General features: G+C 48.7%; 1 protein-coding gene and 1 long non-coding RNA gene across 4 annotated transcripts in view; one reads left to right on the top strand and one right to left on the bottom strand.

Moving 5' to 3' along the window:
• Window positions 1-277: 277 nt before the first annotated feature.
• LOC120885482 (uncharacterized) lies at window positions 278-3114 on the bottom strand. Its single transcript, XR_013426994.1, has 2 exons — window positions 2674-3114; window positions 278-1283 (listed from the first exon to the last, which is right to left on the bottom strand). It is a non-coding gene; the product is annotated as an uncharacterized LOC120885482 (long non-coding RNA).
• Mgmt (O-6-methylguanine-DNA methyltransferase) overlaps window positions 2702-23240 on the top strand; it is a 227458-nt gene continuing 206919 nt past the window's right edge. Inside the window, exons 1-2 of one of the 3 annotated variants that reach the window (XM_078024199.1) lie at window positions 3312-3420; window positions 8219-8389. In XM_078024199.1, the coding sequence (XP_077880325.1) occupies window positions 8381-8389 (9 nt within the window). In that variant the 5' untranslated portion in view covers window positions 3312-3420; window positions 8219-8380. Of the gene's footprint in view, window positions 2836-3285; window positions 3421-8218; window positions 8390-23240 lie in introns of those variants that run through there. The other 2 variants (XM_021723283.3, XM_078024202.1) reach the window with 2 other exon arrangements.

Below are 23240 nucleotides of genomic sequence, written 5' to 3'. Positions count from 1 at the left end.
TTCCTCACTTCCTTGCTTCTCCAGAACCTCCTGGCGCCAGGCCTCACGCAGGCTTGAGGCGCTGACTCTGGCCTTTGGCTCCAGCCTGCACAGGAACACTGGGGCCGAGAAAATCGATTGTGTTAATCGGGAAGCTCTCCACTGGAGATGCTGTCCTAAAAGCAAACCATATGTAAAACATTTAAAGTGGGAGCTCAGTGATATGTTTCTTTGTTACACGACCACCTCAAGCTTGTCCGGAGTTCAGGGCTTACAAACCACATAAGGTTTTATGTGATCGTTATAAAATCCCTTCATTTCCCCAAGGTAGGGTAGTAAGGATTAAGTTTGACTACTGAAGACAGCTTTGTTGTAAATGGTCTCTAATGTCACAAAGTAGCTAGGAAAGAGAGGCTTATTAAACAAATTTCTTGGGTTGCAAATCATTAGAAGCAATCACGTGTCATGTCCATTTGCTTAACCCCAAAGCCATCCGTTCGGAGTTTTAAAGAAACTACACAAATTAACACTGTTCCCTGTGCCCATAAAAAGCTGGCAGATCTTTAAGAAAATCCAGGAAGCACTTTTGAGAAGTCAGACTGAAGTTGAGCTACCTTCTGTGGGTTTCCCACCTGCTTTGTAAAATGTCGTTCCTGGGAATCTGTACCCAGAGAAGAAAGGAACACAATTCCTTAATACCAAGATGGGAAACCCAGAGGACAAAGGGCTCTCACCCATCCAGTCTGTCATGTCATCCTACAGAGAAGTCGGGGGTGAATGCTCAGTGAGGGGCGGGGTGGGAACACAGCTCCAACCTCCTGATCTGCCCTGTGTTCCTTCCTGTACCTTGCACCAAGCCATGCCCCTGTTCGGAGCAGCCCTGTGTTCCAGAGAGGTAGGTGAGGACAAGAGTGTCATGGGACAGGGCAAGAGGCCCAGGGAGCTCTCAATGAAAATGATTTGGGCTTTTGAAATTATCCCAAAGGAGGGAAGAACTTGCAGCAGCAGATTCCGGGATACAAGTCTTAGTTCTGGTCACTGCAGAGCCTGAGGCCACTTTTTAGAATCCCATGTTTAGAAGAGCCAGTCTTGTTCAGGGGTGGTGACCTTCTTCCTCTTGCCTCTCTTGGCTCCTGATGCTGGAGCCACACAGTTCTCCCCTCTTCCCAGCAAGGGTGACAGTCCTCTGGTGGGGCCAGGACCATGCACCTGCCTTGGTGGTGGACACTTCTCTCTCTTGCCTACCCCTCTGGATCCTCCAAAATTCACCTAAAGGGCCTGGGATCACTGCATAGCCCTTCTTCCTGGGTGGGAAATCAGACGTGAGCACCAATTAGCCCATTTTTGTAAAAGCATAGGAATTCATATTCATACACCACTCACATTTTTAATAACTTTATTTATTTATTTTTATGTGGTGCTGAGGATCAAACCCAGCATCTCACACAAGCTAGGCGAGCGCTCTACTGCTGAGCCCCAACCCCAGCCCCACCATTCACATTTTTTAAGGGTAAGAATCACATATTAGTTGTTAACTACTTCAGAGCATACTTGTTAGGCTCCTGGTAGGTACTCTGGCTCAATCTTGGTATTAGTCCCCTTTTCAGTTCTGTTAGGAGTCCCGTTCTAATGGATTATGGTAATAACAGCTTACAAGAGGCCAGGTATATGGAAATTATAATTCAGTTTGTTGTTTTGTTACCCCTATATGTAAGCATGGTCTATATATGCACAGGGTAGATCCTTTTAGAACTTCCTTATAGAAGACAGAAGTAGAATTGAGGAAGTTGGATGAATTTTCTAAAATCCACAGAGAGCCAACAGAAAAGACTAGAGTCAGGCGACCTGTTTCATCTCTCCTGCCACTTGAGCGTAAATACTTATGGCTGACTGGGATAGTGTCCAAAACTCTGTATTTAGGCTCAGTGGAGAAGTGGGTGCCTTGGTTTGATTATCTTTGTGTACCCAGGGCCTCGTTCATTTTCCACCAGTAACAAGCATGTCTCAGAGAAGGCATGGCCAGGGTGGAGATCCTCAGAGATCTCCTGTGTGCATTACTGGGGCTCATCATAAAACCAACCCGGCTGAGGTTCTCCTCTAAATACTTTTACCAATGATGTTAATGTGTCAGATCCTGCAAGTCACAAGATCAGGATATGAGGATTGGCCAGATTCCTACAGGGGAGTTTACATTGGGAAGGCAAGAGATGTTGTTCCACTAACTATGTAAACAAATGCACCCCAGGAGGCCTGTAGCATGGTGCTTAGAATATGAGGTGTACCTGGGACAGAAACTGCCAATGGGTGGGCCCCCTGAAGTTCCAGGGATGATCCTGCTCCCTGGGTTTGTTATGCTTGCCCAGCTACATACCATGGCATCTGGACTCATCTTCTGGGGTGGCCATAACAAAATACCACAAATTGTTAGAGCACCTTAAAATCATGGAAACTTATTGTCTTACAGTTCTGGCTGCTGGAAGTATGGACCAGGGTGTGGCAAGCCCGGCTCTCTGCAGGATCTAGGGAAGAAGCCATCTGGCCCTCTTCCAGCCCTAATGGCTCCAGGTGCCCTGGCTCGGGACATATCCTCCAAGTTTCAGTTTCCAGGTCACCACGAGGACATCAGTCCTACTGGCTTAGGGTCCCTCTACTTCATGACCTCATTTGCACTTGTTACCTCTGTAATAGCCCCACCTCCAAACAAGGTCACATTCTGAGACAAGAGGTCAGCATTCCACCGTGGCTTTCCACTCACAGCACGTGAGTGCAGCACGCGCACCTGGCGCCTGGCTCACGGAAGAGCACCTGCGCAGTCCTGCTGCCTGGGCCACGGCCTGTTTCCCGGGCGACCGCCAGGTGAGCCGAGCTCTCAGCTGCAGTCCTGGAGGGGGCTGGCTCCTGCCCGGCCTCCGCCCTGTGGGGGCGCGCGGCAGCCTATGGCAGGGTCACGAGCAGGGACGCTGAGCCGCGGAGCCCAGAGGCCGAGGCAGGCCGAGGGGCAACTGGCAGACGCTGCCCGACGCCAGACCCGTAGACGCGGCGCCCAGGGAGGTTGCGCAGAGCGGCCGGCCGGGCCGTGCACTGGGCATGCTCCATCGCCAGCCGCGCGGTCTGGGCTCCGCTTCCGGCGGGCCCCGGCCCCGCCCCGGTCCTGCCCGCAGGCCCCGCCCCGCCCCGATCCCACAGGCCCGCCCCGATTCCTCCCACAGGCCCCGCCCCCAAAAGGCCCCGCCCCACGCTGTCCGCCACCCGGCCCCGCCCCGACTCTCCCAGGCCCCGCCCCGACTTCCCCAGCTCGCTCCGCTCCCCAGGTCCGCGGCCCCGCCCCGCCGCGTCCCCGTAGGCCCCGCCCCTCCGGCCCCGAGAGTGCCCGGGCAGGCCAGTTCCTGAGCACTGTGTCCTGGTGCTCGCAGTTTTGGCGGTCAGCATCCTTGCAAGTTGGTGAGTGTCTGGATCACCTCCTTCCCAGCACAGTGCTGGGGAGAACGGGCGTCGGGAGCCTGAGGGACAATCGCAGCCGCCCACGAGTAGTCTTATGGGCGCCCTCCTCCACCCAGCGCTCAGGGACCGGCCCACGTGTGCCCCAGGTGAAACTCAGGAATGCCCTGCCTTCCCCGGGCTTGGAGTTCACAGGCCAAGTTGCACTGCTTGCATGGTGGTTGTGGCTGTCCCCATCACACCTCCAGATGGTCAACACTTTGAAGGCATTGCTGAAGCCAGACTTGGACCCTGAGGTGTCCCTGCCCACTCTGCTGCTCTTTAGTGTTGAAGGCACAGCACACGGGGGGGGGGGGGGGGGGCACTCCCCCTTTCTTCCAGGAAGATTCCAGAAACCCCTGCGCGGCCCTTCTTGCCACAAGCCTTTAGCATGCTGCTTGTGCAGAGCCCCTGTTTCCTTCTTGCTTGAGACAGCATAGAGGAGTACAGAGTTCCAGGGTGCTCCACTTATCAGGGCTGCTGTTTGTATACATTATGCCCTAATTGGGTCCATAAACACTTAGAGTAAACACGTGGAGTTGGAGAGCCATTTACACTTGGCACCCTGATTCCCCAGTTGGTGATAATACAGGAGAGTAATTCTAAAGTATGTATTCCTCACTCCTCACTCGTTAGGTTCATCATTTCCTGAGTCTCAGAATGGTATTTACTCTTGGTTGCTTCAGCCCAGTAGCTGGCTTTCTGTCCGGGAAAGCAAGATTTCTATGTGTGTGTAAAACCTTTGGGTGGTTGGACCATGGTCAGACACAGGGAAGCAGCTCTGTCCAGAGGGGTCACCGCAGTGGTCTGGAGCACACCAACTGTTAGACATAAAGAGCTAAGAGTTAACTGGTTTAAATATATAACCAAATGTAAACCTGTGGTGTCTCTGCTAGACAGATCCACCTCTTCGTCCCCCCGTCCCTGACAGAGGATCGCGACCTGCTTTGGTTGTTTTCATGGGTCTCTCAGTGGCTTAAAGCACACTGGCATGGAGGGTGGGGTACCCATCTGGTAGTTAATTTCGTTAACTGAGAGCATTATTGAGGGATCTGCCAGGAACCAGAGCCTGCAAGTGGCCAGGGAAAGTGGCCCACACTAGAAGGGCTTCCATTTCTCCCTGGGCCCCGCCTCTTGTTTATCTTGTTAAAATTTGACAGTAGAGGTGAGTCTTCCAGTCTGGAGCTATAGGAACCAGGCCTCAAGTACACTGCTTTGAGGTGCTTCTCTGTGTAAATACTCCTTTCATTAGAAAAAAAATCTTCATTATAATAGCTGGATTTAACTACTGATATCTTGCACTACTTTGAAAGGGCTTCAGTGTTAGCAGGGTTTAAAGCAGCGGAGTCCTAGGTACACACTGGGTATGGCTCAGCTGCTGAGATTCCTAAGCCTGCCTTCCTCTGAGAGAAGAGCATGGCTCTCAGGGTCCTGCTTTAAGGTCAGTGGCTCACGCTGGGCCAGCCTTGTCTCCTGCTCAGCCTTCCATCACTGGATCTGGTGTCTGGCCTGGTGTCCCTCCTGCAGAGAAGGAGTGGCGTGGAGGGCCATAGATCTCGCCTTCCCTAAAGTTCCCCCGGAGTTTGTTCCTCCTTTCTCAGGAGACCTAAGCACTTGACTCTCCTAAGTATTCATTAATAAAATAGACCTCCTAAATTGCTGCCATTTTTCTTGTTTTCCAGAGGAGAACCATTTAGTAGCTAGTGATTCAAACCATCAGGACTTTAAGTCTCCCCTTCGTGCCCTTTTCAGTTTGCAGTCTGTTCTTCTTAATGGAAAACGTGTGGGAAGCAGTATTTTCTGAATTCTCTTTTCTTTGACCGTCTGGGAGTATGATGTGTGTTCCTCCATGGTGACAGGGATGTGGCCTAACAGACACATCACGGCTGACCATGCTGCAGGCCAGGCTGTGCTGAGTGTGCCTGGCCTCCTGGATACCTTTCAGCCGCAGGTGCACCAGGGTCGCCTGCCTCATCGTGACTGGGGCTGCCGCAGTGTCTGCCAGGATCACGGTATCTTACTGCATATTGCTACCTGGGGAAAAACCCAAATTAAACACTCAAAGTCTGGTGTCTGCTGCACGCGTGTGCTTTCGCACCAAGTTGGAACAGCACAGTGAACCATGTGAGTCAGGACCCTCTGTGCACCAGGTTTGCTCACACTTCACCCTGACCCAGCCAGCTCCCTGGTTCAGCACCCTGGTCTAGGTCCACTGCCCCTGAGACCTTTGGCTTCTGGTTGGGTCGCTAAACTTCAGGTGAAAGGCCACCAGCCCCTGCCCTGTCCCCTGGTTTAGGTAGACTGATGCAGCTGCTTTCTCAGAGCTGGCGTCTGCTGCAGACTCACTCAAGCCTGCCTGGAGGTCTTAAAATCAGAGACAGGACACCATAGGTGCCATCTGGTGAGCTTGGGCTCTGTGGCAGCCTGTTCAGATCAGCAGCCAGCTCAGCACCCTGCTGTTGTTTTGAAGTCAAAGTGAAAGGTTTTGGGGGCGAGTATGTGATGCACTGTTCCCCTTGCTCTGGAGGCCTATCCTGGGCTTAGGTGGGTAAACGTTAGAGATCCAGTATTGTGGCCTAAATTCTTGGCTTTTATGTAACTTCTGCATATTTTCTTGTCTGTGGATATTGTTTGGTTTTCTCTTGTCTTAAAAAAAATTAACCATGATAAAGAACTTACTGAGGGGGACCACATGTTTTGGGGAACACCAGGCAGTGCCTATGAAGAACTTATTCTTTTGTGTAATTATTAAAAGGAGTGGTCTAAGAAGAGGAGTGAATCTTTTTTGCATGTTTTGAAGGAATTGGTGGCTTGGGCAGATGTGGCTCATGTGTCAAGAGGCCATGGGCTATGTCTAGCTCAAGTGCTAGGCATCGCTTACAGTTAGGCCAGTCTATTGCACTGTGTTGGAAAGTCAGCCCCAGCAAGAGAACCAAATAAATGGCCTGCTACTGGCCCCGTGGTGACACCCACGGCCACTTGTGGATGTTGAAACCTGTTCTCTATACCACAAGTTGTCTTCAGCTGAGTTGGTGGCTCAGCAGCAAAGTGGGGTCTCCAAGGAGCCTCATGTCCCCATATCCCATCTGGAGAAAACTCTGTAGGCCTGTAGTGTAGCTCTTGTCAAACCAGCTAACAATTCTATGCAAACGCTTCCTTATGGCTGTTGGATTTGACTTCATGGATGCGTGTGTGGCCATGAAAGGGCTCGTGAGAGAGCAGTAAACGGCTGTATGTCCACACTATTCTTTCTGAAATTCTCTTGTTAGAATAATTTCCTGCCTGTAGCACTTTAGGAGTCAGTACAGCATCCAGCCCCAGCTCTGTGGCCCATTCCCAGAAGTCCAGGGTGACCCTGAATGCAGAGCCCACCAATGGTGTGACTCGTAAAGGGCCGGCACTTGTTAAATCTATGTGTTTTTATTATAGACATCGATCTGCTGGTTGCAATAATGCATTTATGGACATTTTTTGCAAGCACAGCGCTGGTGGCAGTTTTTACTGACAAATTGAGTCATATGGATAGTAGTTTAGAAAACTCACCTTATTGACAAATTGGACAATTCCAGTACTGGATTTCAGAGATACATGGATGAAGAGGGAATGAATTTCAGGGCAAAGTAGGAGATGTAATACCTGGTCGTTACTCTTTATTTGTTTTTAAACTTAGCTTCATCTCACTCCCCAGCCTACAGGATCTGCAAGTGGGGGCTGGGCACCAGCCTCAGGTCTGGCTGCTGCTGGTGGTAGTGGTGGGAGTCTTCCTGGACTGAGGCTCCAGCAAGGCCTGATGAGCCAGCCCCTGGGACCTGTTGCTCTCCATGAGGTGGGCTGTTTGTGGGCAACAAGGGCAGCATTACAAACATGTCCGAGCCCCGCTGATATCAGAGTGTCTGAGAGTACTGGTTAGAAAGGCCCTTTGTGGGGTCAGAACCTGGGGATCCATCTCTTTGAAGGCTCTCCAGGGGGTGCTGGTGGCCCGTGTTAGGCTCCTCTGGGCAGTCAGAGCCCCTCTGGGAGGAAGTACTGGGCAGCTCCGACAAGCTGCAGTTCATTCGCAGCTTCCCTTGTTCAGAGATGCCTGTGCACCTGGATTTGCGCGTGGTCTTGAAACTCCTTAGAGATGTGAATCTCTTCAGAATGTAAACCCAATGTGATAGTGATATCAGAGCATTGAGGTTTTTGGTTTTGTGGTTATAACAAAAGATGCCGATGTTGCCAAAGCTTTGGCATTGGTTTTATGAACAGATGTGAAGCATGGACAGCCACAGACATGTCCCTCCTCTTTGTCCTTCAGAGTGGCTTGCTTGGCCTTTCTCTGGTGGTAGTGGTGGGAGTCTGGATAGTTGTGCTGTCATGTCTCAGGTGAGGGTTAACTTTCAAATATACAACGGAGCACATCTTTGTGGAATTGGACAGAGTGGTTATATGGTATGTACCAGAGTTGTGTGTGGGGAGAACAATGCACGTGACTCTGATGGTGTCATCTACTGGCTGGGGCACTTGGGGTTGCTAAGCATTTCCCCAGCTGCCCCCTCATCTCTCAAATAGCAATAACCGGCTTACTCTGTCCACCTGGATAAGTAAAAGCACAGGAAAAGTTAAATGGGTGTTTTATAAAGTAAAACATGTTATAAAGTAAAACATGTTACATGATAGAAATCTTAATTTGAAACCACAAGAGTGCAAGCAGCCAATCAGAATCCTCATGTCCCTGCAGGCCAGCCAGTGAGCAGCCAATCAGAATCCTCATTTCTTCCAGGTCAACAGCTTCTGTGTGTCCCTGCAGGAGTCAACATGCTTGTTTCCCTCCATCAGCACCTTGACAGATTCGCACGTCCGAAGCCCTCCTAGTTAGTGGTCACTGGTGTGGCTTCTGGAGATCAGAGTGGCTCAGCTGGGACCTTCTCCCTGCTGACTGCTAATGGCCATGGTAAGCTCACTTAACCTGCAGGGTGTGGCTTCCCTGAGGCGAGCCGTGACAATGTCCTCACACTTAGGGATCCCACCAGACTGGCACTGCTGGCCCTGAATAGTCACAGTGGCACTGGTTAACACGGTCACTGAACTGTTCTTGGTGGTGGATGAGAGACTGGCCAGACCGAGGCGTTCCACCTCCAGTGACCTGGAATTCCAGGTGCCACGGGCTTCTGTTTGGCCTGCGGTGTGTGGTGTCTCCGGGCTGGCGCCCTGGGTGTCTGGGATGCCTTTTGTCTGCAGGAGGTGGTTTGCTCTGCCGCCTCTCTGTCCTTTTAGAGGGGTGTTAGGAAGAGGCGCTGGAGCACAGGCTGCCCATTCTGGCTGAGTCCCCAAGGTTCAGGTGTGACCTGCCGTGGCAGGGGTGCCTCTCTGGCCCTAGCAGGCAGGCAGGCTTCCTGTGTGCTCCTGTGGCACCTGCCAGTCCAAGACAGCCCCGTCACGGTCTCTAAGAGGCTTGACACAACCAGTCTGTGAAGTTGAAAGAACTTCCCGAAGGACCAGACACAATGGCAGTGGCCAGGAACCAGCAGAGCCACCAGCAGTGACAGTATTTCCTCATGTGTGACTGCTCATACCACAGTGGCAAGGGGTTACTTGGGCCCCTCGGGTATGCTTTGTCAAAACCCGACAATCTGCAGTGATGTGTGTGTGTGTGTGTGTGTGTGTGTGTGTGTGTGTGTGAAGGCATCTTGATTCGGGGTGTCTCTTTACCCTCCTATCTCAGGTCACTTCACCCTGGCAGTGTTATTAGAGTCCTGTGTGCTCCTTGCTGTACAAAGACCCTCTTATTAAATCAGTAGGCTCACCTGAGATAGCTGCTGTCAGCGTCTTGGTTAGCATGTGAAGGGACAGGGTACTGGGAGGCAGAGTGACTTGCATGAGGCACATGGGACTGGCAGGGTTTTGTTTTCCACCTGGATTTATTTGATGGCCAAGTGCAGCTTTTCACCACTGCCATGTCACCTTGCAGGAGTGCAGCTAAGGAGGTGCTGGAGGTCCTGGGGGGCGAGATAGAACGTGCATTGAACCGCACCTGCATATTCAGTTAAGGTTTTCTGAATACCAGCGTCACCAGGCATCGTCCTTCGGATTGTGGAAAAGCAGCTGTCCAAGGCTGTCCCTGCTTGGAGCTGCTCAGGCTCCCTGTGAGGCCATGCAGAATCTTAGCTGGGCTAAGTGCAGGCAGACATGGTGAGATGGCCCTGCCTGTGGGTGCATTGCCCTCTTGTCACACCCCATTTGAGGGTGGAGGACCAGTGCCATGGGGCAGAGGGACCAGGAGCACCTGGAGAGCGAGCAGGACCCACGGCTTACTGCTACCCCACCACCTCCCGTGGCCCAAGCGTCTGTGGGCTGCTTGGGAGGTTTTCCCAAGGGGCAAGGCATTCTGGGCAAAGTAGTGGGAACGTGGACTCTAGGAGCATCTAGGGACTGGCCAGTGGTTCAGTGTGAGTAGGGTGTGGGGTGGTAGGACAGGAAGTGGAGTAGCCAGGCAGAGTCGCTGCTGGAGAGCGGGTCTGTGCTGCATCTTTTCTCCAGGTGTTGTGAGCAGGTGCACCAGGTCATCAGAAGTGCCCAGGTGTGGGCCAGATGGTGTGGGTTGGTGGCAGCGGGCCTGGCCGTGGGACAATGCCATGGATGTTGGGGCCAGCCCGTGGGTCCTTACTGTTGCTGTGTGGGTGGGAGAGAGAAGGTTATGAGAGATGACTGTGGTTAGGATCATTTTGCTTATCAAGAAGGAAGAAGATATTGAGTTCTATGCTTTTGTGTGAATTTTTAAAAGCCTCCTGGGGAAGCAGAGGGCCCTACCTGAGTGATCCCGAAGGGTGATCATCCCTTTGCCTTGCCTGGCAACTGGGCTCCGAGGTGGGGACACGGGCTTATTGGAACTGTTCATTCAGGCAGAACTGTCAGCAGGGGGGAAGGTGGCTCATTAGCGGACTCCCCTCACCCAGCCTGCACGCCACGGGGGGCAACCTGTGCTTTCCGCAGGTGGCAGCAGATCTTTAAAATCAAACAGCCAAGTTTCAAGTGTGCAGTCACATCTGAATGTAAATCACAAATAAAGTGTGTGCTGAGTTTACTTAGTAAAGACTGCAGAGTGTCTTGGCTGGCTGTGTGCTGATGGTATCCTCAGGGGTCCCCTTGCTGGCCCCTGGGCCCCTGTGCTGTCTGAGGGCCATGGGGTCAGGCTTCCTTCCTGTTGGGCTCTGGCCTAGACTGTCTTCTGCTACTATAATAACGGGCTTGAGACTGGGTACTTCATGCAGGAGAAGGTTTCTCTGGGCCCATAGTTAGGAAGTTGGCAGATTCAGGGTCTGGTGAGGGCTCGTGCTGCCTTGACTCACACAGACAGTGGAAGAGCCAGTGGTGTCTGGGAGAGCGGAAAGGGGTCAAGTTCTTGTGGCAGAGCACCTGTTCCCACGACAAAGGTAAGCATCTCATCATGTGGCCTCTGCCCCCTGTGACCAGACGCCTCTGTCAGCCCTGACTGCTACACTGAGCAGTCTCGGTTCCGACCCGTGAAAGTTGGGGAGACATTCAGGCCATGGCAGGCTTTCGAGGGCCCCCTTGGGGTCAGAAAGACCACCTGTGAGGGTTGCTGCGAGGGTGTCACAGACTGGGGATCTGGCTTCTGTGGCAGGTAGTTAATAGTGGAGACGTGGAGGTGGCCCCTCTGAGCAGGTGGCTGTTGGGTGGAAATTGATGAGAGGTGGCAGCCATAGGCAGGTCTGAGAGAGACTCCGGGATGGCCTCTGGGGTGGGACACTGCGTGGTCAAGGTGGTGTGCTAGGAGGACCCGGGGCAGGTCAGAGTGGGGGCTGACCAGCCTTGCAGGGTCCACGGGGTAAAGCCCGAGCTCGGGGAGCTCCCTGGGACGGACCTTCACAGTCTCAGCGTCCCGTGTCATGGTCTAGTTTCAGTGATGCTGCCAGTGACGAGCCCCGCACCTCCTGGATGACAGGGACTCGGGAGGAAGCACGTCACATCCACAGCACACACGCAAAGGAGTTGTGCTTGGGAAAGGCGCTGCTCTTTAGTGAGGCTTTTAGCACTCAAAAGGAAGTTTCCAGAATAATTGGCAAAGAAAAGAAATGATGTATTTCTAAAAGTTACTGGATTTAGCCAGCGATCCCCAGAAAACCCATGTGTACCATTCTTTATTGTGTGAAGAATTGGTTTCCGTCATGATTGTGATGGTCAGATAAAGCTGTCCAGTCAGATAGATGCGGGCTGTTGTGCCAGCATGCTTCTGGTCACCAGGACCCACACCTCCTGAGGCCCATCGGTCTCCTCTGAGGTGGGTACGAATGGAGACTGTGTCCCCCTGGGTCAGACAGGGAGGCCAGTGCAGGCTGCGCGTAGCGCATGACTTCTGACTTGCTGCCAGAATTGTAACCTGGAGTGATGTTCTGGCTCTAAAGCGAGGTCACGCTCTTCAAGTCCAAGGTCACCCACTGCTGGCCACAACTGATCATCATGGTCTTGTGCTGAGTGAGTACACGGGCTGTGGGAGACACGGTTCCCTCCACCATGGGGGACCAGCCATTTTCAGGGTAGAGGACTTCCAATTGCCACACTAGGCAAGTCCTGGGCCAACAGGGACATTGGTCACCCTGGCACTCTAACTGGATTGCTGGCTCTCGGCCACTAGCTTGAGTCCCCTTGGCCTTCAGTCAGAATCAGGGGCAGAAAGACCCCAAGCAGGAAGGAGGCCCAAGTCCCTTCTCTTTGCAGACCCCCGATAGCCTTGGTGACCTCTGACATGCCTGAAGCACACACCCCCTGCTCCTTGCCCCCCTCTGGGCCTCCCCAAGTCTTGGGTAGCACAGAGGCACATCAGCCCCTGGCTGCCTCCTTGGGGCCTGCTGAATTGCACCCCATTTCCTGCTTTACTGGAACCTGTCGATGCTGGAATTTGGGGCTGGGAGCCCTCAGAGGCTGGGCTGTAGCCTCTGCCTGACAGGAGGACCAGCACAGTGTGCTGGGCACGGGGTACTGTGGATAGCACTATATCCCCAAATTCAGGTGGTGGAGTCCTGACCCCAGTATGGCTGTATTTGGAGATGGGTCCTTCAGGAGATGGCCAGGGCCAGCTGAGGCGTAGGAGTGAGGTCCTGATTCAACAGGACTGGTGCCTCGTTGGGAGGGGAAGGGGACCTCTCTCTGGCCCTGTGAGGACACAAGGAGGTGGGTGGCTGACGGAGAGCCAGGAGGGTGGGAGGGGAGCTCTTAGCAGGAAGCTGAGCAGTGGAATGTTCTCCTGAAGGGAAATGCTACAAGTCCAGCACCGAGGAGACAGAGTGCGTTGTGGTGATGTGGCCGCTGGAGCCGACCAGTGCACAGGCACAGCGACCACGAATATCATTCTGAAGCACCAAACTTGCTGGCCTTGTGAGCAGCCACGCTGTGTGGATGAGGACACTGGTCTGTTTAGTCTGGGCATCCCACAAGATGTGTGCCCAGGAGTGCAAGAACACAGTGAGCAGAAGCCATGGCGAGCACCAGGACCCCAGCGGATGGGGTGCAGCAGGCCAGGCAGAAGGACACACAGACGGCCCTTGGTCTGTGGCGTCGTCACCCAGGCTCCGATGGGACACAGGAGAGAAGACCAGCGTCCATGCTGGGGAGACGGGTTTCTTCTGCAAGAGGAGGGGTTCAGGGCCAGTCTGCACAGCACAGCTGGGATTTTTTTCTCTTGAGCTTGGTCTGGTCCCTGACTGGACCCAGGAGTGGCAGTTGACCATCCTGCTGGACAAAAGCAGCAGTTCTCAGAATCATGGACTTGACTGCCTTTGGAGTGAGCTGCCTCTCTGAGAACATGTGCAGCTTCCTGTTGAGCTGGAGACCCAGCAAGACATTCCCACCTAAAGGCTGCCAGCCCACACCTGCACCAGGCTGGACTGCATCACAGGTAGGCAGTTGATGGGGTTAGGTAGAAACAGGTACGAGGTCCTTAAACTCGTTTCTGTCCAACTGACCAGTTTGTGCTGTGGGTTGTTTGTGCAGAATGTTATCAAATCCATGGGGATATGTAGGGTTGTTAGAAAGAAAACTCAGAGTGTGAGCTTTTTCCTGATGGGTCTTGCCTGTGCTGAGCACCCTCTGGCCTCTGTGGCTACAGCGTGTGCTGGCCCTGTGTCCTTGTGAGCCTGTTTTGGGGCTCAGGTGTGCTAGGGAGAGAAACTGCCACGGTCAGCACAGGTGAAGCCAGAGTCCTGGGTTGCGGAATGGACCGTCAATACCTAGGAGTAATTCTTCTCAGTTACCTTTATTTATTTATTAGCCCAGCTACGTTTGTTGTTTAATTCCATAGTGGGAGTCTCTAAGAATATGATTGACCTCAAGGGTCATCTTATAATGTAATTATTAATGATTGATTCTGCTTATCCTTGAAATCAATGAGAGAGGCATAATGGGTAGCGTGTGGCTGGCTTGATTTCTTAGGTTCATAAACGTGGTTGTGACAACGGTCCTGTCCGTGTGTTGCTCATACATGTTTGATGGGTCTGAGGTGTGTGATTAGTTCTGTGTGATTTTTGTGATATGCCCGTGCTCCTTCCATGACTTATGCTAATGTGGCCTAATGGCTCCTGCCACTAATGGTCAGGGTGGGGACGTGCAGTAATTGATCTTCCTGGGAGTGCTGTAGTGCAAAAACAGTTTGGCTGCTGGAGGTGTATTTTACAAGTGTGCATTGGGCCTTTGGGATGTTATATTGAAAAATCCCATTGTACAGTTACCATGGGAACCCAATTAGAATAGATTGCTTGACATATATATTTTTTCATCTTTCATCTTGACCAAAAGTCTAATGTGTTGAAATGGTTTCGTGTGGTCTTGTGTCCCTGTCCTGACCCACCGTGCCATAGTGTTCTTCACTGACCCGCGACGACACTGACATCATGATAATTCCCTAGTGGAGCTTTACAAGGAGGTCTCCTAGAGAGAAGGAGTCACAGTTGTGTGGAAAGTTTGTGCAGGTGGTGTTGGCAGAGGGAGGGCAGAGGGAGCACTTTTAAACAGTGGGACATCAGGTATCTTCCTATGGCAGGGACAGGGCTCTCGTGTCCCTTGTCAGGTGAAGGGCCTGGTGTGCTCCCAGGTCTCCTCATTGTGCCACTGGGGCAGCAGGTCCCCAAGAGGCCTTTGGGCTGCAGAGGGCTGGGATAGTGAGTGGACTCCCTCTAAGCCAGGGGTCTGCTCACTGTTTGATGGTAGAACTTTTCTGAGCTCTTAAAACTACCTGGGACTCCTCAGAAGGTGGTGTGATTACACACGGTGACCCTCAGTCTTCTTGGGGGTGGTGGTGGTGGTGGTGGTTCCAGGACCCTCCACAGGTGCCAGAACCCCAGAGCGTACAGTCCCTTACGTGAAGAGCACGGTATTTGCATGTAGTGTATGCAGTCCTCCCAGGCACTTTAGATCATCTCTGTTTTTCTTACGATACCAAATACAGCGCAAACGCCGTCTAGATAATTGTCTGTTAGAATCTTGTAATAAACTATGGGCACAGTTTTCTTCTCAATACTTTCCATCTACAGTGGGTTGAATCTTCGGATGCCAAGATACAGGGGGCAACTGCATTGCTATTTGTCCCTCTGCAAATGAATGTGGAGTAATTTAAAAATCTATCAATTCATTTAAACAATCATACATCTGTTAAATTTCATAAATGACATTTAAAAAAATATTTTTGTTAGTTGTTAGTGGACCTTTATTTTATTTATCTATGTGTGGTGCTGAGAATGAACCCAGTGTCTCACCATGCTAGGCAAGCGCTCTTCCACTGAGCCACAACCCCAGCCCCAATAAGTGACATTTTTAAATGAATAGTAGCTGTATTTTCCATAAAAAGGCATATTGAGGTGGGGGTGGTGCTTTTCCTCAGACCTGGGTGTCTGCGTCACAGAAGGCAGTGGGGCTGTCATGCCTGCCCCCCATGCACCTGGCGTGAGCCCCGTGTTGGTGGAAGCCTGGGCAGACGGCCTCGCGCAGGTGGGAGTCGGGAAGGGCAGCGGCCTTTCCATCTTGCTCAAATGCACGCGGATGTTCTGTGACAGGCCTCCGGAGCTGGACAGGTCTGGTTTCCCGAGGTGCGGTGGGTGAGAGGAAGGGGTCAGCCTGGCCAGGGGCCTGGTGGACGCCATGACGTGAAAACCCACTGGTGCGTCTGGTGCTCCGGGGTCTCGTGGTGTGATTCGTCGTTCCCACGGGAAACGTGGCTTCCTCTGAGTCACGCAGGTCCTCCAGATATTGACACATGCCACAGCGCGAACTTGTCGATGCCACCACTTCTGTCCCACCGCCTCCCTTTGCTCCCTTTGAGAGGGCCTCTGCAGCCATGCACGTCTGAAGCGTCAGCTGTCCATCACTCGCACAGGCCCAGCTCCGCTGCTCCCTCCTGGCCGCGCGCGGGGTGGTGGCCCCAGTTCTGCTGCCCGTGTTCACGGGGAGTTCCCGGGAGCCCTTCATGATGTGTGGGGTGATCTCTGAGAGGAGGACACTCTTCCGAGCTCTTATTTCTTTTGGAGTGACTTTGTGTGTGAGATTTTGTGGTTTTCCAGGAATTTGACCATTTCATTTAAATTGTTGAGTATTTTGGACTCTGGTTATTTTAGTTTTCCTTTGTCTTTTAAATGTCTGTCACGTTCTTGTTTTAATTCCCATGACTGGTAATTTGCATTTTTCTCACTGTTTCCTAATTGGTCTGGTTAGTTTATTGGTTTTCTTTTCAGAGAACTAGCTTTTGGGCTCATTGATTTCTCCTTTTTCTATCCTATGATTTATTGTCTTTATGGTTTCTTTCTCTCTGCTGAACTTTGGGCTTAGTTTGCCCTCGCTTTTGCAGTTCAGGGTGGATGCTTGGGCCCTTTAGTTGGCCTTCTCCTTTGATCACAGGGACAGTCAGTGCGCGTGGTCGCCTCCTCCGAGCGCCTGCCTGGCTGCGGTCCACAGAAGGCTGTCCTGCGTTTCCCTCTCCCTCAGGGCAGCTCTTGTCATCTTTCTTTGTCATTTCTTGTTGAGCTGGGTTTTGGAAGTATGGCACTTGGTTTCTAACACTTGGGGACTTTCCCATAGTCTTCTGGCCTCCCGCTGAATTACCTCGTGTCAAACAACAGAGTTCTTATGAGTTCTCTGCTGCTAAGCTGGTTGAGAGTTGCTTTTTGCCCACAACATGATCAAAGTCTGTGAACCCCTTGACAAGAAGACGTGTTCTGAGAGCACCTGGTGGAGTGTTCTTGAACGTCCGTGGGGTCAGGCTTGTGGATAGCATTGTTCCAGTCTGCATCTCACGGATGTTCTGTCTGCTTGTCCTGTACGTTAGCAGGAGTGTGGGAATCTCCGGCTGTCACTGAAGGTTTGCCTCCCGCCCCTTTCAGTTCTGTCCCTTCTTGCTGCTTCTCTTTCAGACTTCTTAGGAGGTACGCAGACGGGAACTGCCCTGGCTTTGGTGACTTGACCATGTGCCCTTATGAAATGACCTCATCTAGCCCTGCTCAAGTCCTTGGTTTGGAATCACCTGTTTGATTTTAAGATAGCTACTCCAGATTTCCTTCAGTGTTTCTCTGCTAAATGTTTTTCTCTTCTTCTATATTCAGTCCCTTTTTGTCATTACAAATAACTTGTATTTCTGGTCGAAAAAATACAGTTGGGTTTGTTGCTTTAAAAAAGAAATCTAAACTGACAGTGTCTTTCTAACAGTTGGGAATTTCCAGGATTTACATTTTATGTAATTACTACCTTGGCTGGGTTGAAGTGTACCACGTTGCTGTTTGTTTCTTCTTCATCTTATTTGGTTTGCCCCTCTCCTCTCTACTTGCCTTCTTTCTGATTATTTGAATATATTTTTTATTATTCTAATTTAACATTTTAATCTACACTGTTGGCTTATTAGTTCCTTCCTTTTTTCATGGTTGTTGTAGGGAGTGTAATGTTCATGCTCGGCATTCATATGATGATTCAGCTTTATGTGCAGCCTAACAATAGTCTAACTTAACTTCTTGCGTCCCATTTTTTGTTATATTCATTTTATTGCTATGCATGTAGTAAACTCCAAAATATTTTATTATTAATTTTGCTTGAGGCAGTCAGTTATCTTTTAGGAGATTAAAACTAGAAAAAAACTCAGTATGTACATTTATTTGCATATTTTTCATTTCTTGGAGCTCTTTATTTCTCTTTGTAGATTCTAATTTCAATAGAGTATCATTGTTTTTGGTACCTGAACTTGCACCAAAAATTTTTTAAGTCTGTTTGTGTCTGTTGGTGTATGAATTGTCTTGCTTTTGTTTTTTTTTTAATGAGAAGGTCTTTATTTCACTGCATACTTGAAAGACACTGTTGCTCATAGAATTGTAGGTTGACTACTTTTTCTTTTAATGCCTCAGAGATGTTCCATTGTGCCCTGACTTGCATAGTTCCTGATGTCCAGTTTGCCGTCACTCTTCAACTTGCCTCTTTGTATGTGAATTTGAAATCTGTCCTTTTGCCCCTGCCCACTAGTAGGGCTTTCTCTTTGTCAGTTGTTTTTAGCAATTTTCCTATTTGCCTTGGTGGGGTTATCTTGATGCCTCTTCAGCTTGGGTCTCATTGAGCTTTTTGCATTTGTGAGTACAGATTTTCCCTCAGTGAAGCACAGCGAATGGTTCTTCGTTCTGCCTCCCCTCCCTTTCCTGGGGTCCCAGTGCACCTGTGCGTTTCCCTTATTCCTCTCACACTCTGCTCATTTTCTTCCGTCTTGTTTTGTTTCTGAGCCTGGCTGGATTAAAAAGTGTCATGTCTTCATTATGTTTCCTTTTTTCCTTCCGCTGTAGCTAATCTTTTAATCCAGTGTAGTTCACATCTCTGTAAGTTCCAGTTTGGCCTTTTATATGGGCCTGCCATCTCTATCTGTTTGGGCTTTGGGTCTGTTGAATGACTCGTCTCCTAGTTGCGGGTTATATTTTCCTGCTTCTTTGTTTGTGTGTTCATTTTTAATTGGATCCTGGACATTCACAGTTTTATTGCTGAGGGCTAGATTGTGTTGACTTTTAAAAAGAGTTTTGGATTGTGTTCTGGTGCCGATAAGCTACTTGAAATCATTTGTATCCTTTCACAGCTGGTATTTAAACTTCATTAGGGTAGAACTAGATCAGGTTTTGATCCCCAGATATTTTAGTTTGTATTTTAGGGCATTGCTTTTATTTTTATAGGTACACATGTGTTTATATACACGTGTGTATATATGTATTGCAGAAAATACACGTGTGTACATATGCACACACACACACACACACACACACACACACACACACACACAGATGGTTACCAACTGAAGTAGTTTATCTTATTTTTTTCACCTTTACCGTGGGTGACGTCACCCCATTGCAAGGCAAGGTCTGCCCACGTTCTCACGAGGGTCCACGTGCATGAGGAACACAGGTGCTCCTAACTGCTGTGGCTGTGCAGAGCCCCTCCTTTTCCTCAGGTGAGCAGCTGGCCTTTGAAGGATGCCTTTCATTATACACAAGGGCCAGAATGGTTTCAGTGACACCACTGACTGCAGGTGCTGTGGGAGTACAGGGGGAAGGGTTTAGGGGCCAGGCCAGGTTTGGACTGTGCATCACCTTGAGAGAGAGAGAGAGAGAGAGAGAGAGAGAGAGAGAGAGAGAAGTGTGTGTATGCAGTGTACATCCATGCTATTTATACATACACATGGGTGGACATATGTAACATTCCAAGAATGGGTATCGGGTATCTATAGCATGTGCATAATTTGCAGTTAAAGATAAGCTATTTTTCAGTCTCAAATGATTGAGTTCTGAAAGTTTATCTGAGCATCAGCTTCTTAGAAAAGTATTTGATGTTATTTAAATATCATTCATCACCACGTGAACAGTTCCAAGTTATGTCGAATTTTCATTGTGTAAGAGATTTTGTCTTCTCTCCTTGACAGTATTAATTCAAACTTCTGCAGTTTCTCCTTTTATCTCCTTTTTATTCCCCCCCCCCATTCCTCCCTCTGCCCTCTCCTTTTTTCTTTTGAATTCTGTGTTCTTGGAGCTGTACCAGGCACGAGGCTCATGTGAGTTACGGAGTGTAAGGACAGCACTTTTCAGCGGCCGCTGGCTGGGACCTTGCTCCGAAGCCCTGTGCACCGGCTCTGCTTCCCCTGCTTGACCTCCCTGACCACCCCTGCACTCGCCCTGCACCTGCCCTTCTTTTGAAAGTCCTGTTTGCATTCTCTGGCTGAGTTGATGTTGTGTGTTCCCCCATTCGGGGCTGCTTCTGACTCTCTGGGTTGCTGCGTTGGCCCTAGTTCTCGGTTTCCTGAGTGTACAGCCTTTCCTCCTGTGACCGTGCCGGTTTGACCATTTGGGTTTACTCTCCTGTCATCGGGCATCTGGATCCTTCCCAGTTGGTGGCTGGGATCTGATCCCTCTCCACATTGCCTCTAGTGCACAAGGGTAGTGGTCACTGTGTGCTCCAGGTGGATCCCTGGACTGCTAATGTTCTGTGTTACAAGACAATGGCTCTGCAGACGTGGCTGGAGCAGATTCGACCCCTGCCAGCTGACCCAGTTCTCACCGAACCTGGTGCCCCACACTCCTGCAGGTGGCTGACCCGCTGGGTGGAAAGGCCTCTCGTGGCCATGTTGGTTTGCTTTCTCTGATTGCCAGTGAGGAGAGCATCTTTCCACGTGCCCTTCACAGCCCCTTTGGCAGCAGAATGCATTTCACTTCATATTGCACATCTAGAGCACAGTTTTTCTTATCTTTGGTTGTACGCAACATAGAGTCACACCATTTGTGTCTTCATACATGTACTTCTGAGGTCCATCTCACTCCACGGCCTTTCCTACCTCAGGCCTCTTTCCTTCCCCTCCCTCCCCTCTGCCCTATCTGGAGTTTGCCTATTCTTCCCATGCTCCCCCACACCCCACTGTGAATCAGCTTCCTTATATCAGAGAAAACATTCAGCATTTGGTTTTTTGGGATTGGCTAACTTCACTAAGCATTATCTTCTCTAATCCCATCCATTTACCTGCAAATGCCATGATGTTATTCTCTTTTAAGGCTGAGTAGTGTTCCATTTTGTGTATGTATGTTACCACGTTTTCTTTATCCAATTATTTACTGAAGGGCATCTAGGTTTGTTCCACAGTGTAGTTATTTGTGAATTGTGCTGCTATAAATGTTGATGTAGCTGTGTCCCTGTAGTATGCTGTTTTTAAGTCTTTGGGTATAGCCCAAGGAGTGGGATAGCTGGGTCTAATAGTGGTTCCATTCCCAGATTTCCAAGGAATCTCATACTTCTTTCCATATTGGTATACCAGTTTGCTGTTACACCAGCAGTGCATGAGTGTACCTTTTCCCTGCATCCTCGCCAACACTTATTGTTGTTTGTATTCTTAATAGCTGCCATTATGACTGGGGTGAGATGAAAAACTTAGAGTAGTTTTGATTTGCATTTCTCTAATTATATTTTTTCATATATTTGTTGATTGATTGTTTATCATCTTCTAAGAAGTGTCTGTTCAGGTTTTTGGCCCATTTATTGATTGGGTTATTAATTTATTTTTTTCGTGTTTTTTGAGTTCTTTATATAACCTAGAGATTAGTGTTCAATCTGATGTGCGTGTGGTAAAAATTTGCAAAATTGCTCCCATTCTGTAGGCTCTCTATTCACCTCACCAATTGTTTCTTTGGCTGAGAAGAAGCTTTTTAGTTTGAATCCATCCCATTTATTGATTCTTGATTATAATTCTAGCAGTACAGGAGTCTTATTAAGGAAGTTGGTGCCTAATCCGACATGATGTAGATTTGGGCCTACTTTTTCTTCTCTTAGACTCAGGGTCTCTGGTTTAATTCCTAGATCCTGGATCCACTATGAGTTGAGTTTTGTGCATGGGGAGAGATAGGAGTTTAACTTCATTTTGTTGCATATAGATCATCAGTTTTCCCAGCACCATTTGTTGAAGAGGCTATCTTTTTTCCAATGTATGTTTTTGGTGCTTTCGTCTAATATAAGATAACTGTATTTATGTGGGTTTGTCTCTGTGTCCTCTATTCTGTTCCATAGGTCTGCAAGTCTATTTTGGTGCCAATACCATGCTGTTTTTGTTACTATTGCTCTATAGTATAGTTTAAGATCTGGTAAGGTGATGCCACCTGTTTCACTTTTCTTGCTAAGGATTACTTTAGCTATTTTGGGTGTCTTATTTTTCCAGATGAATTTTATGACTGCTTTTTCTGTTTCTGTGAGGAATGTCATTGGGATTTTGATTGAAATTGCATTAAATCTGTGTAGTAATTTTGGTAGTATGGTCATTTTGACAATATTAATTCTGCCTATCCAAGAACAAGGGAGATCTTTCCATCTTCTAAAGTCTTCTTTAATTTCTTTCTTTAGCATTTTGTAGTTTTCATTGTAGAGGTCTTTCACCTCTTTCATTAAGTTGATTCCCAAGTATTTTATTCATTTATTTTTTGAGGCTATTGAAAATGGGGTAGTTTTTCTTCTTTTTCTTTCAGAGGATTTGTCACTGACACAGAAATGCCTCTGATTTATGGGTGTTGATATTATGTCCTGCTACTTGGCTGAATTTGCTCATTAGTTCCAGAAGTTTTCTGGTGGAATTTTTTGGGCCTTCTAGGTGTAGAATCATGTCATCAGCAAACAGTGTTAATTTGAGTTCTTCTATCTGTATCTCTTTAAATTCTTTCATCTAATTGTTCTCGCTAGTGTTTCAAGAACTAAATTAAATAGAAGTTGTGAAATAGGCCATCCCTGACTTGTTCCCATTTTTAGAGGGAACAAAAATTTTCAGTTTTTCTCCGTTTGTAATGATGCTGGCCTAGGGCTTAGCATAGGTAGCTTTTGTAATGAGATATGTTCCTATTATCCCTAGTTTTTCCAGTGTATTGAACATGAAAGGGGTGCTATATTTTGTTGAAGGCTTTTTCTGCATTTATTGAGATGATCATATGATTCTTTAATTCCGTTGATGTGATGAATTACATTTATTGATTTCTGCATATTGAACCAACTTTGCATCCCTAGAATTAACCTTACTTGATCATGGTGTACTATCTTTTTGATATGTTTTTCTATTTGATTTGCCAGAATTTTATTGAGAATTTTTGCATCTATGTTCATTAGAATCTGAAGTTTTTTTCCTTTGATGTGCCTTTGCCTGGTTTTGGAATCAGGCTGATATTGACCTCATAGAATGCATTTGGAAGTGCTCCCTCTTTTTCTACTTCACAAAATAATTTGAAGAATATTGGTATTAGTTCTTCTTTAAAAGTCTTGAAGAACTGAGCTGTGTATCCATCTGGTCCTGGGCTTTTCTTGGTTGGTAGGCTTCTGATGGTGTCTTCTATTTCATTACTTGAAATTGATCTGTTTAAATTGTTTATATCATCTTGATTCAGTTTGGGCATATCACCAGACTCAGAATTTGTTGATGCCTTTGATATTTTCTATTTATTGAAGTATAAATTTTCAAAATAATTTCTAATTATCTTCTGTATTCCTGTAGTGTCTGTTGTGATATTTCCTTTTTCATCACGTAAGTTAGTAATTTGAGTTTTCTCTCTCCTTCTCTTCGTTAGCATGACTAAGGGTTATGCTAATAAAATCAATTTTATTTATTTTTTTTCAAAGAACCAAATTTTGTTTTGTCAGTTTTTTTCCATTGCTTTTTTTGTTTCAGTTTCATTGATTTCAGCTCTGATTTTAATTATTTCCTGTCTTCTGCTGCTTTTGGGGTTGATTTGTTCTTCTTTTTCTAGGCTTTGAGATGTAATGTTAAGTCA

Source organism: Ictidomys tridecemlineatus, chromosome 1 (assembly GCF_052094955.1).
Source record: "Ictidomys tridecemlineatus isolate mIctTri1 chromosome 1, mIctTri1.hap1, whole genome shotgun sequence".
Classification (NCBI taxonomy): Eukaryota; Metazoa; Chordata; class Mammalia; order Rodentia; family Sciuridae; genus Ictidomys; species Ictidomys tridecemlineatus.
Note: the sequence above shows the minus strand (reverse complement) of the source record. Positions and strands in the feature narration are given on the sequence as shown.